General features: G+C 33.8%; 1 protein-coding gene across 1 annotated transcript in view; it reads left to right on the top strand.

The window, feature by feature from the left end:
- The window catches only part of LOC111049935 (muscle M-line assembly protein unc-89), a 316,788-nt gene that overhangs the window by 289,296 nt on the left and 8,733 nt on the right, over positions 1-18,759 (top strand). The window contains 7 exon segments of the mRNA XM_039431390.1: positions 660-860; positions 2,534-2,721; positions 5,011-5,310; positions 6,356-6,518; positions 12,229-12,391; positions 15,409-15,551; positions 16,436-16,748. Of these exon segments, the coding sequence (XP_039287324.1) occupies positions 660-860; positions 2,534-2,721; positions 5,011-5,310; positions 6,356-6,518; positions 12,229-12,391; positions 15,409-15,551; positions 16,436-16,748 (1,471 nt within the window).

Raw genomic sequence — 18,759 nt, 5'->3', positions numbered from 1 at the left:
AGACAAGATGTGTGAATTATGCCTACTAGGTATGTAGAGAAGCCTGATATGAAGTAGGTTGATTACTAGTCCACTTTTCCAATTTAATCATTTTCAAATTTAAAAAACGGCCATTCACACAACTATTTTACGACTACTTCCTAGTAAACTTTACTGATATACCGTCGAAACCAACCTAACCAATCTCAAGACTTAACAAAAAAGAAAAATATTTGCTTCAGACAACTATATTCATGATTAGGCTGGCCACTAACGTAACGTTTCACATGTCTGATACGTCATATACTGTCGGAAACCTGTACTTTAGTGCTTTTATGTAGGTCTGCTGTACAGATGGACAGAGAAGATTTATTTTGTTCGTCTGACAGTTGTATCGGCTATCGGGATAGACGTATCGGGCATGGTAGTCGGACATGTAAAACTTTATGTTAGTGACCAGCCAAACAGGCCAAAATTAAGGACCAAAAAGTTATAAAGAGTTTATAACAAAAGCAAACTTCACAAAAATTACTTTATTCATTTTCATTCATTGATTTCATTGGTTCTACACTAAGAGTTTTATAAGGTCATGTACATTTATTCATTGTATACTCTACACTGTATCTGTTTAGCTATGTAAATTGTTGGTGTGTAGACTAATTGAATGGTGTATTTCATAGGTACACAACCTCTTGAAGTAGTCTGGTCAAAGGACAAAGTGGAACTTCCGGATTGCATGGATTTCCGCTACGTCGATTACGGAGATGGCAGGTTTGGACTTCGCATCGCGGACGCATTTCCAGCCGATGCCGGCCATTACTCCTGCGAAGCCTTCAACAAGCATGGCGACGCCATCACTTATGGACACTTGCAAGTCACTGGTAAGCACATTTGCTTATATTCATCAGCACTTCTTCTTCAGAGTGTTTTGTTAATCAAAATGTTTTTTCTTAGAATGAATGTGACCAGGATAGGACTCTAGAAATATAAAATGGAAGTAATATTGATTCAATTTATACTTTAAATGTGACTATTAGTTGTTTTTTATGTAAAAATTAGCGGTTTTTTTACTTTATTTGTCCTGCTACCGTATAGGTAAGGTAAGTATTGCTTCCCACAAAAAACAAGGTACCCAATGTAATACTGTATTGGAAATTTCTCTGAAACTTCGAAGGATAATAAAATAGTTGAAATCCAGCTCAATCCAATTCGCATTATTGATAATAAGCTGGTATGTAAGATACTGAATGTAATTACAAAGAAAACTCCAAACAACACCACATGATGAGAATTGAATTCATCATCCTCTCGCAGTTCATAATACAGTAGCCTAATAATTGGATTGAGCTGAATTTCAATCTTTAGAAACCTTGAGAGTTCTAGAGAAAAATCCATCAATATTTTAAAACAAATGTGTTAAATTTATGAGATTGTAATTATTGTCAAACTAATATGTGATGTGTGATCAGTATTGATACATTTTGTAATCTAATTGAAGCAAAGTGATTAATTTATCATGCAACTGGAATCATCCGATTATTATTGATTAATTGAGAAAACTTCTCAAGAACGAACGGTATAAACGAATTCTACTACATAAATTCATGTCCATATACGCGAAACTTGCTAAATATTGCTGAAAAAAATACAATGGAATATATAACTCACTGAAGTATTTCTTAGCAGTTGAGCTGAAGACTACAGCTTGAGGCTGTGCAAAGGCTGAAACAAACTTTCTATTGGGGATATTTCTTCAAGTTTTTCGATTTGTATATTATCAAGCTATCAAAATGAGAAAGTATTCTCAGGAAAAACAATGACTGATCATTACTCAAGTTCATGAAATTTTAAGGATGAATTCTTCATGGTATTGTTGATTGACTCAAATAAAAATTTTCTAAAAATATCAATTTTTGAGAGAATTATTCAATTCACTAAAAATGGCCAAAAATAACTTCTTATTGAGTTATTTTTGGTCGCAATTTCCCAAGAGAACATTTTTGTTTTGATAGCTTGATAGTATACAAATTGTAAAACTATATAAAATATCACCAGTAAAAAGTTTTTTTTGCCTCTTGCAGAGACCTAACTTTGAAATTATCTTGGGACATGGTGAACTTTTGATTGAAATTATATTATACATTCAGAAAATGAATGTATTTACATTCATAAAATGAATGATTGTTCAGTCACACTATAGAGATACAAACATGCAGAATTTATTACTTAGCTCCCTGTAACCTTTCTCTTTACTTTCAGGAGCTTTCACACTTCTTGTGCAGGTCCCTAGTTCTGTATCTAAATTATTACAGGACTTCTTAATGTTTATGAGACAGACCAGGAGCTCCTATAAAGTAAGTCCTGAACGGACCCTAAAGAATAAATAAGAAACATATCGAACAGTTTATAAACCCCTGCATCATTGCCTAATGAATGTAGGCTATTGATTGTACATTGTGTAAATGATTCTTTGGGTACGGTACGGTTCTTTCTAAATGCGGTATTCTATCATATAATATGAATTATATAAATATTGTTTCAATATTGTTCACAGAACAATGCGAGTCAACTGATAGTACAAAGAAACAACTTTACTTTAGCAAAACGCCGATACCTCTGGAGGCCGAGCCGGGCCAATCTGCCTGCTTCTGCGCGCGGGTGCACAGTGCTGCCAACACACAAGTGAACATCGACTGGTCTGTTGCTGGCCAACCCACATCTCAACAACCCCAAAGGTTCAAGGTCAGTTCAAATATCAATTACAACAGAATCAGATAGATGCAGTTAGATGCAGTAAGAATCAGTTGGAAGGTGTTGCAAATATTCGACTGACTTACATCGAATGCGGTTGAATGGTGGGGCTGAAATTAATCCTGCACTATTTGTTATAGATGTTCTGACGTTCTGTTTTCAAAAATAATTCTGAAGAACTTGGATATGTTTAGAGTTTGTTATTCAGTAGTTACTCAGTTATGCGCTGGATGTTACTATTTATCACAGAAGCCTATTCTCTTGAAAGTTTATTATTAATTTAATGAAATATTTTACTTTCATTCAATATGTTACATGAAAATATAACATTATCACTTTCTGCATTCGATATTTATTTTCTTACTTTTTTTGCTTCAACTACTCTCCAACTTCTTTATAGCATCAATTTTAAGGGTTATTCCTTTTATTCCGAATATCTGAGTTTAATGAAAATCTTTCGACATACTTGATGGATTTCAATATATTTTTTTTTTCAACTTTTCGTTATTTCCATTACCATATACAATGATTTGTTCATTGAACATTATTTTTAACTCGACCAAACATCTAATTTAGTGAACCTACCTCACTACAGATTTTGATCCATTCTATTAGCAAATGAATCTCATTTTTACAATATTTCCCTATTACTATGTATTTAGAATATGGAAAATAAAACATTTATTATAGAACGCTAATATTACCGTATATTTTATCAGATGGCAAATAATAATAAATTAACCATTATCACAATATTTCGTGAGACTGTTTCTCATTCGTTTTGCAACTTAAGTATAGGTACCGGTACTATCTATACTCTATACTCCTATATTTAATATAAGATAATAAATAACTACATATTATAAGAACGGGAAAAATAAAACAAAAATTATAGATCGCTGATATTATCGTATATTTTATTAGATGGCAAATAATAAATTAACCATTATCACAATATTTCGTGAGACTGTTTCTCATTCGTTTTGCAACTTAAGTATAGGTACCGGTACTAACTATACTCTATACTCCTATATTTAATATAAGATAATAAATAACTACATATTATAAGAACGGGAAAAATAAAACAATAGCAATGATGAAGAATTTATAGGCAATTTTAGCAGATAATATTTTTTATAATACAAATTTAGCATACAATATTTTCATAGTTCACAAAATATTACAATATAAGACAAATTAATAGAATGGAATATGGATACCTATATTGGATCTATGGAAATAAAATATTTATTATAATATTACCAAAACTTATATTTTATTACTTGGCAAATAATGATAATGAATCACCCTAAGCACAATATTCCTTGAAACGATCATTTGGCACTAGGCTTAGCCTGCATGAAACATGACCGATGAAAATATAAAAATACTTATGTATGAAAAGAAATATTTTTATCTGGCGCATGCAGATTCGTACATCCATAAGCACTGCATGAAACTACCATACTTTGAATATTTTTTATTGCTTCAATAAAAAAATATTATCATTTGAAAAAGGCTCTTTTTCTACACGGCGAATACAAATACCCGACTTCTTGCCCGAAATTTCTGGTAGCTACACTAGCGCAGTGGCATCATAGCGGACTTTGCTCTTCTTAATCTTATTCTCTATATCAATGGTCCCAACACATAGGACTGTTATGTTCAATAAGTCGTTCCTGCCTGTAGTTTCGTGACAGCCTGTAGTTTATGGAATTCTTTGCCTGCTGAGCTGAAGCTAGTTGAGGGACATCGCCGGTTCGGCGCGGCTGTCTTGCAGTGGATCAGAGGTGGTGGACTCGGCTGTAATGCTCCCTAACCCGTAATTCAAGTCTGTATGTGTGTGTGGGTGTGTGTGTATGTGTGTGTTCCTCTCTTTCTTCCTCCTTTCTCTCTTCCTTTTTCTTTTCTTTCTTTTTCCTTCTTCCCTTACTTCTACCGGAATAATCTAAGGATTTGGACTGAAAATTCTCAACTGTATTCACTTTTCTCTTCTTCCTTTTGCATAACCCCTTTTACGTACTTAAATTCGAAAGGAGTTCAAGTTTTCTCTTTTTTTATTTTTATTATATATATTTTTTTTGTTAATTTGTTTTCTAAGTACGGTAATTGTTTTCTTTTACTTTAGTTCATTGTTTATGATATTGTTTTAGTTGTAACTTAGAATTGTATGGAGGGTTAAGTGTAAGAGTATTTTTTTATTTGACTATGTATTGTAAAGCTGTTTAGTGCAATGGGGTCTATCAATATATTAAAATTCAATCAATGTGTGTTGGTCAGGTGGAACGCGACGGCGACAGCACAGTGCTGCGAATCGCTACAGTGCAGGCAGACGACATGGGCCCCATCAGCTGCCGGGCGCACATCTGCCTGGCGGGCCACACGGCGCCCGTGGCGGCCTGCGCCAAGTGCTACGTGACGTCATGCACGTCGCGCCTGTCTGCCGTGCCCACAGCCGAGGGCTGGCCGGCCCAGCTGCTGCATGGCCCTGCCGACACCACAGCGCTGCGTGGCCAACGCGTCATCCTGCAGGCCGCCTACTCCGGCTGTCCGCAGCCCACTGTGCGCTGGTTGAAAGCGGTTAGTTTCACATTATTTCATTTATATAATAATATAATGGTCTCATAAATTCTTATTAAGTGGGGCAAATGAACCGATCAGTACGTTAAGATAATCTATTTTCTAATACATTTTGTTAAAATTTGAAAAATAAACATTTCTGTAAGACTTCTGTTAGAGTCAACATCTTGCTGGCTTTACACACACATCGATTTTTCTTCGTACGATATTTTGCCATCCATAAGGATTAAACGGAATTTTATCAGATTAATCGGAACTTGACAAACATCATATGTTTGACATCCTATGTTTAATCTGATAGAATTTAAAATGACGGCAAAAAATCTACGAACAAAAATCGGTGTGTGTGTTGTATAGCTACCCTTATTATTCTTTTAAATATGGAGAAATACTACAACATCTCTTACCATACAATCAAATTATATACATAGTAAGTTAATATAAACCAATAAGCCGGCCAGGGTAGCCGAGACTATTAAGGCGCTGCACCCTCCAGTCTGTTAGTGCTACCTGGTCGCGGGTTCGAATCCCATCGAATAGGCATGGACGTTTGATCGTCTCATAAATCACCATCGCATTTCAACATTACCCACGCACAAGCAAAAATCTCATTGCGGGCATCATCCACAATAAAAAAAATAACCATAGAGCCCCAATACTTGAAGCTCCAATTATTTAAAAACACTTTCCATGGAGTCATATTAGTAAACAATTCAAAGTAGAAATTGTGATAGAAGTAGGAATATATCATCTCTATAATACAAAATTTATTAAAAGATGAAAGATCAATGTCCTGATATTTGGAGGCTCTGTATCAAGATCTGAGCTGCTATTAGGTGAAAAATTCATATTATTTCTATCTGCAGAGTCACATCCTCATTAGATAATTATCTATAAAATGAGAATCTGGAATTTAGAGTGTGGTCTTCAACATCTGTTGCACAGAAGATTATGATCATCAGTTTTAACAAGTGGATGGATTACTTATCATATTGACTTAATTTTTGTGTAAAAAGATACTAATCGCTTGTTGATTTGTTGACAGGGAAGAGAGCTGTCGAATGATGCGTACATGACCATTATCAACGAGGATGGCCTGTCTTCGTTGATTTTGGATCCCGTGTCAGCTGACGACAGTGGCAAGTACGTGGTCAGTGTGGAGAACAGCCACGGCGCTGACTGTCACTTTGCATCTGTTGCTGTTGAAGGTAAGACTCACACATTTTTATTACTTCATTGTTCAAATTCATTTCATGTTTTAGTCATAGTAGTTACACAAATATATTGTTGAAATAATTCATTTCAATATTTAAAATCCAAATAATTTAATTGAAAAGTATTCCACCTACTCTTAAAATATCAGTATTTACTTATTCAGATAAATGTTTTCGAAATAGCAATCTAGAGAGGATTCTATAAAAATGGATGCTATAACTGAATCAAGGCTAGAAATATAATTTTACAACAATCTCCATGCGCGCTTCAACAGTAAAAGTGAGTTTCCTCTGCTACTGGAGCCAGTGAATATAATTTTATTTTACTCAAATGCCGTATTGGATAATTTAAACTCTTAATTATATCCCTTACTAACATCGATACAAGATGGAATTGTAGTTTCAAAACAAGTTCCGTATTATACTACATAATTAATTTTCGTTCCCAACCTTGTACCATCTAGTCAGTCGTTCATAACATCTGAATTTGTATTATAATAATTATTCGTTTATTGCAGTTGGCTGTAGATTTTTAGAGACATAAGAGTCCTCTTGTTCAAAAAATACAGTAATCAGTTAATTTAACCATTTGAAATTGTTTTATACCTGGATACTTCCGGTACCTATTTATTGTGATTGGCGTTTTATGTCTGGGCCTAGCTGTCCAATGCTAAGTAATTGCCAATAATGTGTCCTCTATTATTCCCGAGCTCTGTTGGTAATGAAATATGAATCTTTTGTGAGCTATATATTTATATTGACTTGTGATTCAAAAGATTTATCTTCTCCATTATAGTAAACTCAACAGCGCAGTTAACTTGAATAGAAAATATTTTTTTCTCACTTTCTCTAAGTACGTATAGTGTGAAGTGAGTGCACAATATGTGAAATAGGAAGAGCTGAACTATCTTAATCAACCTCTCTTATAGAAAGGTCAAGAGAAATACATTTTTTTCTAAAACCTTTGCATTCTTGTCTGTAATTTTTATTTCAATTGTGGATGTCTTTGAATTTTATCCTTCTTATTTCACCGTGGCAGTAGGCTTCCAGACTATCTGCAACTTTTTATTTTTATATACCAGTAGCTATCATAGATACGATGCTCAGGACTTGGTTAAATTTATTGGCTCATAGGACTGGTTAATGAAATAGTAATAGGTATTCAGCAAGTCAAATAAATTTAATATCAGACAAATTCAAATGGAATGCAAATGTCGTGAATGCCTGAAGCAGCTATTCTAGCACATGTGTTGCCAGTTACACAATAAAGCGAGACCGAGACAGTATGGTGAGATGCGTCATAGAGAAAAGCGAATAGGCCTAAAAACTTACATTATTAACAGATTCCGATGAGTCATTCAGTTGAATGGAGTTGCTACTGTACTGTACTTGGTGCTACACTATTTCCTGTTCCAATATTGGAGACTGAGGCTGTTCCTTGTATATATATTTCATTTTCTTCTTATTATTATTCTTCTTCTTCTTCATCTTCATCATCATCGTAATCATCGCCAAGGTCATTGCCCGGTGACCTAAATACATGTGAGCGATTCGAGCAGTGCATCCATAGTTTACTTCAATCGCCTTGAAAGAGAAAGCATAAAGCATAGAACGGAAGTAATAGGAAAAGCAAATGGTGTTTCCATAAAAAGTCGTATCCTGGTGCTATAGAATGGGGTTCCCCAACAATAGTGACTATTACATCATTATGAATTTGGAAAAAGTAGCTGCTTCATTACGGAAATGAATACAGGCTCCTATATGCAAATATAAACATACAGGCTCCAACACTTCTTCCAAACTATGCAAATGAATCTGGAATTCCATGTTCTTCCAATTTAATTATCATGAGTGTGAGATTATTACCTATGATAAACATTGCTTTGATATTTCAAATCGAATCAACTTTATCCTGAAAACACACCTTCGAAGAAATTTGTTGTTGTTATTATTATAATTTATTCTTCATTTCTATACTATGCGCGTACTCGTGGTTGAAAATTGCACTATAGATTGACGAAGAATGAAGGAATGCTGTTTTCAAAGCGCCTGTTATCCAATGAGCTCTTTGTAACAGATTAGAAAGATCTTCATGGAGCTATGTCAAGAATTTAGGCCTTAATATCTGTCTCCCCATTGTATCTTCGCGAGTTCTTGCCTTCTAAGGCCTGCCTCACACTTTCACTTGTTTGTGAATTTCTCTTTATCAAAAGTAAGTCATTCGTGATCATGATCAGCTATCAATTTGGTAATATCAGTTAGTACGGTAGTTAGCCGAGTTGATAATATCCAAACAGATTAATGTGAACATTCATTGGGCTTGATGGATATTCTTCAACTTTCAGATGTTTGTGACTTTTTATCAATATATTTTTTATTTGATTGATCCCATATGTTGTGCTTTGAAAATAAATTTAAGAGAATAATGACTCTTTTACAAGATTCCTTCCTTTAGTAGATTATAATAGATACAGAAATAGGTGGCCTAGCCCACGAGTTACTTATCTATCAAATTTACATCTATTAAAATATTTCATTTTTCCAAATGTATATAGGTACTCGAATTTATAGAATTGATATTATCAGTTCAAGCACAACTCAATTTAAATTTATTTTTATTTTTCTAACTACTCATTCATCCCCATTTCTCCCATCTTTAAACTTCTAGTATTACGCAATAATCATTAGGCCTACATCTAATTATTGTGTGAGCAAAAATTAACATTATTATCGTCTCAAATAATTCATTCACAATAACAACATGCTATTAAAAATTTTGCAGCTCTGCAATAATCCATTGCAATTTTATAAAGTTTTTATTGAAATATACTAGTGAATGTTTAATAAAAGACTGATGCAAAATAATGGTGGTAAAAAACACTACTGAGGTCCTATAGAGAATCTGTAATTTATGAGTTCATTAGTTTATTTATTCAATGATAAATAGCGTATTTCAATTATTGTCTTTAGTTATCCTCTTGATCCAATGCTTCATCTTCGAACAATTCCATGTTGACTATTATATCTTACGTCAGTACACAAACCTCTCACTCTCACTTATGTTAAAACCCCATGCGTTAGGACTAATAATGCAAGTTACAAATAGTTATGAAATTATGAGTTCAGCTCAACTATTTTTCATCGTAAGATTCTTTTTCTTCCGTTATTTTCTGGAACACATCCTCAATCAAAGGCTTACCTGATGTGTCACCGTTCACATATCATCGTTAAGATTAGGGAAAACTAGAACGCCTCCAATAAAAAAGCGACAATATCTTTTGTCTGTTGTTTAAAGTCGCGAGATCCGACTGAAGAGCTATTACGGTATCATTTTTTAATTTCTCTCCAGAACCGGTTTCCCTAAGATGTTAATGTTTCATCACCGAAGGCAAGTTACTTGCTTTACGGTCAAGATTACTCACATGGAAGGCCTTTTCTTACCGTACTGTAGGCCTACTACTATGCAACGGTACTGCACGCATCGAAACGCTTCTCACTTTTTATTGTGAGTCTACAGTACGTTTTCCAGTTGCAGATACCGCTACGTGAAATTCATCTTTTCTCATCAGCTTCTAGAAAGAATTGAGTAGAACTATTTAAAAATTCTATGTAGCATAGCCGAATGCAAAATCTATTGATTGAAGTTAATGCATGAAACTATATATATTAAGGAATCGATCAATTTATTAAAACACAAAAAACCTAAAAAACAATCACAATAAAAGAAAATCAACAGAAAAAATAATTTGCTGACTGGTTGCTGGTATGGATTAATAATATAAGACTTGATGTGAATAGTGTTAGTTTAGTGGAATTTTAATATAAAAGGTTGCCAATTCTATCCAAAATATTCTGTTTCATAATACAGCCTATTTATTCAATAGAACTATATAATTATATAGCTTGGACAATGTTGATTTAAAAAAAAATTAACAAATTGTGGAAATTTATTACTATAAAGCGGTAATAAAACTTTTTCCAATAATTCAAATCACTACGATACCGTAGTTTTTCCATAACATCTATATTAAAACTTTTAATCCTTAATCAACTTTTTTATTTTTAAAGCTTTATCGTAGGGTCTTCATCAAAATGACAATAATTTCCAGTCGAAATAATTTATGGAGAGATTGGGGCATCATGTTGTCATGAGGTGAGGCTCTGAGGCATCCTGAAAATAGGATTCATTCAATGACAGTAGAGGCTAGCATATCATGATCATGATTATTCAGTTAATATTCTATTATATTAGTAGAATAGAATATTACTATTAAGTTTCTCTATGACACAACTTGATATTATAAAGCAGCTAGCAGCTGTCCTAGGGTCGTTGCTTCTTGCTTCGAAGAATGAGCAATCACTGTGGGGAATTAGTTGTGACGTCACATTGGTGCATCACGTGACTCAGCCGAGCCTCTGACGCTCGGTAGCGAAGTCAGTAGCCGAAGCGGTTTTCTTCTATAAACACGTCTTCGTAAGCCATAGCTACGGTTTGTTTCAAACAAACGTGCCTCTACCACAGTGTTCTTAACTGTTTTCAGTTGATAAAATTATTGTTGTTTCAGTGGTTATTGAAACTATCTTCATCTTATCGCTTCGTAATCTTTTATTTATCTTATCCGAACTGATTACCGTAACGATCTTATCAGTGAATTGTTGGAATCTGATTGAACTGCAGTGTAGTATTAATCGCTACCGTAGTTATTTTCCAAGTTGGGAACTGTACTGGTAAAACTTTTTGATGCGTGTTGGGGATAAGTTTATTACCTACAGAGTTTTCGTTTTTGTGCATTGTGGATGTAGTTTGTAGGTACAGGATTATTTCAAGTAATACACAGTTGATATCATCATTGGACTTTTGTCGTGATGAAGTATAAGACTCTTGTTTCAGGTTTGTTATTCATAATTCATCATTTTTACCTACTGTAGGCCTAACCAAAAAAATGATGAAATAGGCATGATTGAACTCGTGTAGGCCTATATTTTATTATATGAACTAGTCATATATTAATTAATAATGATCTATTTTCAACGAAATAATGTCTGAAAACACATGAAAGTATATTTCAATCCGGTTTTAAAATTAACTCACTTATAGCTTTTAATCTGTAATTGAATTCATTGGAAATTATTGTCTGGATGACTTCGCTATAGGCTACTGATGGGGGTATATTTTTTCTTGGTATCGTTGTAGGTATCATCATCTTGTATTCTTTCTTTCACTCGTCTTGTGTTTTGTTTCTTCCTATTATTCTACTTTATTTCCTTTTATTATTACAGTAGGCTTCATCTACCTTTCTCCTAGTTTCATCGATCATGCTCTTTCAGCCTTCCTGCTGCTTCTTCCACTCTAGCTTTGGTCTGGGTTCTCCACCCAAACTCTAAACTCCAGATCCACCCCCATTTCCCGTCTTCTTCAACACTCAAATCAGCTTTTGCACAAGTCTAGGGATTAAGTGGGCATCATCTACTGTAATAAAACTGAGTAATTAAGTAATTGAACTAGGGTAACAACTTCCAAAATCTTTACTTATAATTGGAGAATGAATTATTGTCTCAATGCAATCGCAAATATATATCATTGAAAAATTTATAAAATTTTGAACAAATTCATTCATTCTCCTACATTTTGGAAAAGAGTTATCAGATTCACTACACTACAATGTTGGTTCAACCATGAATAATGTAATTTGTATACTTTCAGGGCCCCCAGATCCCCCGGCAGGTCGGCCAAGCGTGCGAACATTGAACAGTACGGCAACCATAGCCTGGTCGAGTCCCCCCTATGATGGCGGCTGCATGGTCACTGGCTACAGAGTGGAAATGAAGAAGTTACCTCAAACATCGTGGACAGTTGTTACTGACAGGTCAGACAATCACACTCAACATCAACCCTAAATTTATTATTATTTCTGGGTTGTAGCCAACTGAAGATGATATTTGTGTAGATATTTAACGTAGGCCGATATTGGCTTAAAATACTTGACATTGTCACAAATTAGTGGTATTGTAACATTTTCTTTGAAATAGTCTGAACTAAGTTGGTTTTGGTTGTTACATTTGAGTTTTTGAACTCTTTATTTTAACTATTTTTGTATTTATTTATTTATTATATTGTGTACAAATACTTGACATGAGGAAAGGCACAACAGGCCTTTGTCCAAAATTATTATTGTATCAACCCAAACGACTTCCTCTTCAGAAAGTGAATGTTGATCCGTTAATGACACCCTTCCTTATCATAGATAAAGTAGGTCAAATCAAATCACTTTATTTTCCACATTACATTATACATTTATGTAAAATTATATAAATTTCGTTATCAATATAATAATAATTATTATTTCCATCTGTATAATAAATTAAGTTCAAATAGGTAATGATATATTATTACATCCATTTTAATTACAGATGGTGTGGAATTCCCCCAAGAAGACTATACGTCTATGAGTGGGGGAGAGATTTTGCATGCAACATAGAGAATTATGTACGATCTTTATCTATGTGCTATCCAGGTACACTTGTTTTAAAGGAGTTTTATCTTAGGTACTATGTACTCCCTTATTGATTCGTGACGCTTCAACTCCTTTAGTAACGGCAAGTGACGATTTATTCATTTGCTGAAATATTGTTTCATATTTCAACCTGTGAACTTGAAAACTGTAATAAATTGATTTGGAAGATCTTAGGAATTGTCGTCAGCTATTTCCAAATGTTTCTATTTCAACTACTCGTATCATCGAGTCGATAATTTAATATATTTACGAATTAAAAAAACTATTACATTCAATAAACAAGATAATGAGTAGGTATGCTTTTGAATTTTAAATTACGACAACTATTCCAAAAATTCAAACAAAAATTTGTTACTCTCAATTTGAAACCATTCACCCATTCCTTACTTTAAAAAATAGATTCCGAAAATACAAATTTATGCAAAATGCAGAGAAAATTGCCTCCATTAAATTGGATTTTTTTCCAAACTAAATCGTCACAAACGATCATCTTCTATTCATATAGATAGCTAACACAATTGGTAGAATGCCATTTCTAGAATAACTTCCATGATATGATAGCACTATTCAACTGTACACACCTCCGTGCATAAATAACAAAAATTATCTCATCCATTTGAAAGAAGGTTATTGATATAGCACTCATTTGAATTTCTATTCATACTTGTCTGCATACGGTACATGTAGGCTACTTTGAATCTGTTCGAACTTGGGATTTCTATCTACCAATAGGTAGGACTATTTAATTAGCATTTGTTCCATTTTACTTCAAAATTCATCAAGAAATGCTAGTACTCATCAGAATAAAACATTTTTCTCGAACATGACATTTTATCTCTACTCTGTAATCTGTAATCTACACTAGTCATTCTGTGAACAGTAGATCTCGCGCTCAGTAAGTCATATTGACCTGTTATTATGTTTTCTCAAAAATTAAAAAATAATTTATCAATTTAAAATGTCGAGAAAAAATCCTAAATAAACATAGAGCTTTCTGTTCTATCGTACCGTGACGTGTCGTCCCGGAATGTGAGTGTGAGCGCTGTTATCAGGTCTGGCTGCAACTGTCTACAACGTTGATGGAAAGATACATTTTCAAGATGTTCGATGTTTTTGAACGGGTAGTATTATTGACAAGTAATGACACAGCTGACAATCTTGTCAGCTGATTTATGCTGAATAATTCTATAGTCTGATTTTAACTCTAATATTGGCGTATGAAGGAGGCTCCTTTTTCCTTTTATATTATCCTTGAAATGCAAAATTTCCAAAAACCTTGTATATACGTCGACGCGCAATTAAAAAAGGAACATACCTGTCAAATTTCATGAAAATCTATTACCGCATTTCGCCGTAAATGCGCAACAAATAAACATTCAAACATTTATACATTTAAACATTAAGAGAAATGCCAAACCGTCGACTTGAATCTTAGACCTGCTTCGCTCGGTCAATTATAATAGTGACCAGACCTTCCAATCAACACAAATTAAAATCAAACGGTTTTGAAGTTTGACACTGAATACATGAAAATGGCAATATTATTGCCTCTACTTCAGATTTTTTTTTATGAATTCGCCGAATGAGCAATCTGTAATTCATTCATTTGTTTATAATGAATGGTCGTAAATAAATGATGAATAATATATATTTCTTTATTCATTAAAACATGAATTCATACAGGATTTCTCCCAAAAAAATGCTTCAATAACAAAATATTTACAATGATTCATTATACATAGTAAGAATACAAAAAATAAAAATATTAAAAATAAAATTGAATACTAGTAAAAAAGCCACACCACTAGGCTACAGATGCAATATGGTTAGTGAATTTGTATGATTTATATACGAAAAAATATTTAAAGAACAAATGAAACCACAATGAATATTTATGTAATCTGAACTTCAAACCTACTATTCTACTTCCAAATATATGATAATTCAGAACCTTAAAAGTATTAGAACCTTAAAGTGTTTCATTTATCCGTTTTCCTACCAATATATATTTAATAGTAATCTATTAACACTTTTTCATGTTTTTATTGAAATTGTTTAAAACTATATGTCACTTGAATGACTAATTTCAATTAAAAATTTTACTATTTGTATTGTAATTTTTGGATTGAATAATATTAAATTCCATTTAACATTTCCAGACGGGTCCCAACGTGAGTAATTTTGCCAGTAAGTTTCAACAGGGGCTTCCACATCATACGTGAAGGCATTCCCACACACATACAAGAAAATCCAATTTAACAGAATTTTTTCTCATTTTTATTTTTTAATTAATGTATTTGGATTTGCATTTCATCAGCTTTTAATATTAAAATTTATAAATGTGCATGTATGACATGGATGTGTTTCAGATGCCACTCACTGTCTCACACAGTGCATGACCTGGTTCCTGGCATAGATTACGTGTTCAGGGTGAGAGCTGAGAATGTGCATGGAGCCAGCGAAGCCAGTGTCGAGACTCCCATCATTTCCATTGGATCGAAGGCGTCTTCAGGTAGGGCCTACGATAGCTCACTTTACACTTTCAACATAATTAGAATATTTCATTGAGCTAAGTTTTCATTCAACAATCACCATTATATTGAACAAAATAGTTTGTCAATAGCAGTATGGCATTCGAATAGGTAGTAATATTTTTTATTTATTGGTTTCATCAAATTGTAAGTAACAAGTAATCACATATGGCAATAACCCGCATGTAGAACCTTGTTAGCTGGGAGTGAGTCTCAGTTCATATTATTGAAAAACTGTGATATTTATTTGTATAATGAGGGGTCGAATCATATATCAGTTTATAAATGCCTAATATATTATTTTTTATATTCATATTTAGATAATAAATACAATTCAGGTAGAAACAACAGGCGTTCACCCAAAACTCCTTTAATCCCTAATTAAAAATAGACAGCCTAGAGTTTATTTAGGTTATGATTTTATTCACAAACAACTTCATGTAAAAATGTATTAACTAAAATTTTGAATTTATCAGTCAGCTTCTAAACACGAAACCAAACAGAACAAATTTCAACTTTCATCATAACTGTTAAATTTTACAGAGTTGGTGAAAATTATGGAAACAGCTCAATATTTCTTGATGGAGTTATTTATGTGCGGTTTTTGTCATTCTTTTTCTCTTGAAAATCTGTATTGATATCATGTATCTTATGACGATCTTCCTATTATTTAAAAAATGGAGTTGAATTCAAAACGGCGATCAAAGATGGTGAACCAATATTTTGGAGTGACAGAAAAGTAGTTTTTCAATTTGAATAGGATCCCCAACCAGACCTAACGTCAAATTCCACTTGAGCTGAAAATATTAAGCTGTTTCCATAATTTACATCAACCCTATATAACATTGAGGAACTATATTAATAGGCTCGGATGAGGAGGAAGTGGCGGTGGAACCGCGGACCTGGGAGCGTGTCCAAGTGGAGCCGGGTCACGTGTTCAGCAGCCGCTATGAAATCATGGAGGAACTGGGAAAGGGCCGCTACGGCGTCGTGCACAAAGTCCTCGACAAACTGTCCAACAACAAAATGGCCGCCAAGTTTGTGCGCTGCATCAAGAAGCAGGACAAGCAGAAGGTGCTGGAGGAGATCGACATCATGAACTGCCTCAGGCATCCCAAGCTGCTGCAGCTCGTCTCTGCCTACGACAACACCAGGGAGATTGTCATGGTTACTGAGTAGTGAGTACCTATCTAAATTGCTTTTTCATTTCATGAAAACATCGCCAATATTTATTTTCTATGGTTGTATAGTAGGTGACAAAATGGCCCCTGATTGCCATTTGAAACAATAATGAAAACCTGTATAAGATAATTATTCTGCTCCTCTTAGAATATTGAGGAGCAAGCTGGGAAACCGCAGGATGAAGGGAAGGCCATGAAATCGCTGGATGGATTGTGTCATAAAGGACTTGGCAGGAGTGGAAGTGAGAGGATGCCAGTCCAAGACTGCTGACTGAGATGAGTGGAGGAGAGTGGTAGAGAATGCCAACACCCACCCCGGGCTGTATAGAGATATATAACGAGAGAGATACGAGAGATCCCATACAAATCAAATCGTTTATTGCACAAAAAATATACACAGAATACAACAAAAAGGAAATGACAACTTTGTGCTACACGTCGGCAAAAGAAAACTTGTACGCCGACGTGGAGTCTTAATATATCTTCTTCACTTGTACATTAATATTAATATATAAAATAATCATAGAATATTATACTAGTATAGGCTTACAATAATTAACATTCAACCAACTCAATATTCCATTCTAAGAAGTAACAATAATTAAAGATATACATAAAGCTGAATTTTAAATTCATACAACATCAATCAATATCAAACCAAATCATTAATTGAATAAAAATAATTTTTTTCACCCAGGTAAGGAGTTCTTTTATTTTAGGCTTCTTTATCAACCATCCTCTTGGAACTTTATTATAGAGCTTATTTCTCAAATATGAAATACTTCTACGGGATAGGGTGCTGTCAACTCTTTCAATTATGATTAAGTTTTGAGCGACTTGTCTAGTTACTCTTTGAAAATTTTGCATATTTTTTAATTTGAGCACATGTTTCTTAATAGTCTTTAAAATGAACAATTGTCTTATAGTGAACAGATTGGAATTTTGAAACAATGTGACACTTGGGAAATCTCTTGGATACTTGATTATTGTTTTGATAACTAACTTTTGTAGAACAAATAAAGGTTTTAAAGTTGAATCAAAAGTTCCTCCCCATATAGAATTACCATACTGAACTAAGGATTGGAATAAAGCAGAATAAACAGATTTTAGTAATTCTAGACTCAAAATACTTCTAAGCATGTACATTTTCAAATTGACCACCCTTAATTTTCTACAAAGGTAGCTAATCTGAGGTGACCAGCGTAGATGCTTATCGACAAGAATACCAAGGTACTTGTAATTTTTTACACTCTCAATAACCATTGCAAGAATCACATGGATAGCTGTTACACGCATTATTCATACAAAGCCTGTTCAAATCTAGTTCTCCTCTTGTTGTTGGACTGAAGGTCATACATTTCGATTTACCAAGATTTAGTCTCAAATAATTACATTTTAGCCACTGAGAAACCTTAATGTAACCCACTTTTGTTTGCTTGATAACATCTTCCCAGGAACCTTCTTGGAAGATAAGTGCTGTGTCATCAGCAAAACAAACTGTCTTAGACCCAACTGAGTCCAGTACACTAGGGAGGTTATTAACATAGATCAAAAATAAAATTGGTCCCAATACAGTCCCTTGAGGTAGTCCCCATGTCACATCTCTAATCTCACTATTACTACCACCACAGATAACGATTTGGCTTCTACCCCTTTGATAACTTTCAAAGAAATCTAACTCTATTCCTTGAATACCAATATTAGATAGTTTCTGAATCATTTTATCATGTGGAACTGTGTCAAAAGCCTTGGCCAGGTCCAGAAACATGACCAAGGATTTTTTATTTGTTTTGAAACCATTGTATATTGTCCCAGTTAAGGACTCCAATGCATCCTCTGTACTTCTAACCTGTTGGAAACCGAACTGCCTCTTATCAAGGATTTTATTAACATCTAGAAATTCAAGTAATCTTTTCTTCACCAATTTTTCGAAAATTTTAGAAATAGTAGAACTTAGCAAGCTAATTGGTCTATAATTTTGAGGTATTTCTTTGCTCCCCCCTTGTGT

The sequence above is a fragment of the Nilaparvata lugens genome, chromosome 6 (genome assembly GCF_014356525.2).
Source record: "Nilaparvata lugens isolate BPH chromosome 6, ASM1435652v1, whole genome shotgun sequence".
In the NCBI taxonomy this organism is placed as follows: domain Eukaryota; kingdom Metazoa; phylum Arthropoda; class Insecta; order Hemiptera; family Delphacidae; genus Nilaparvata; species Nilaparvata lugens.
This window is presented reverse-complemented; position numbering and strand designations above follow the sequence as displayed.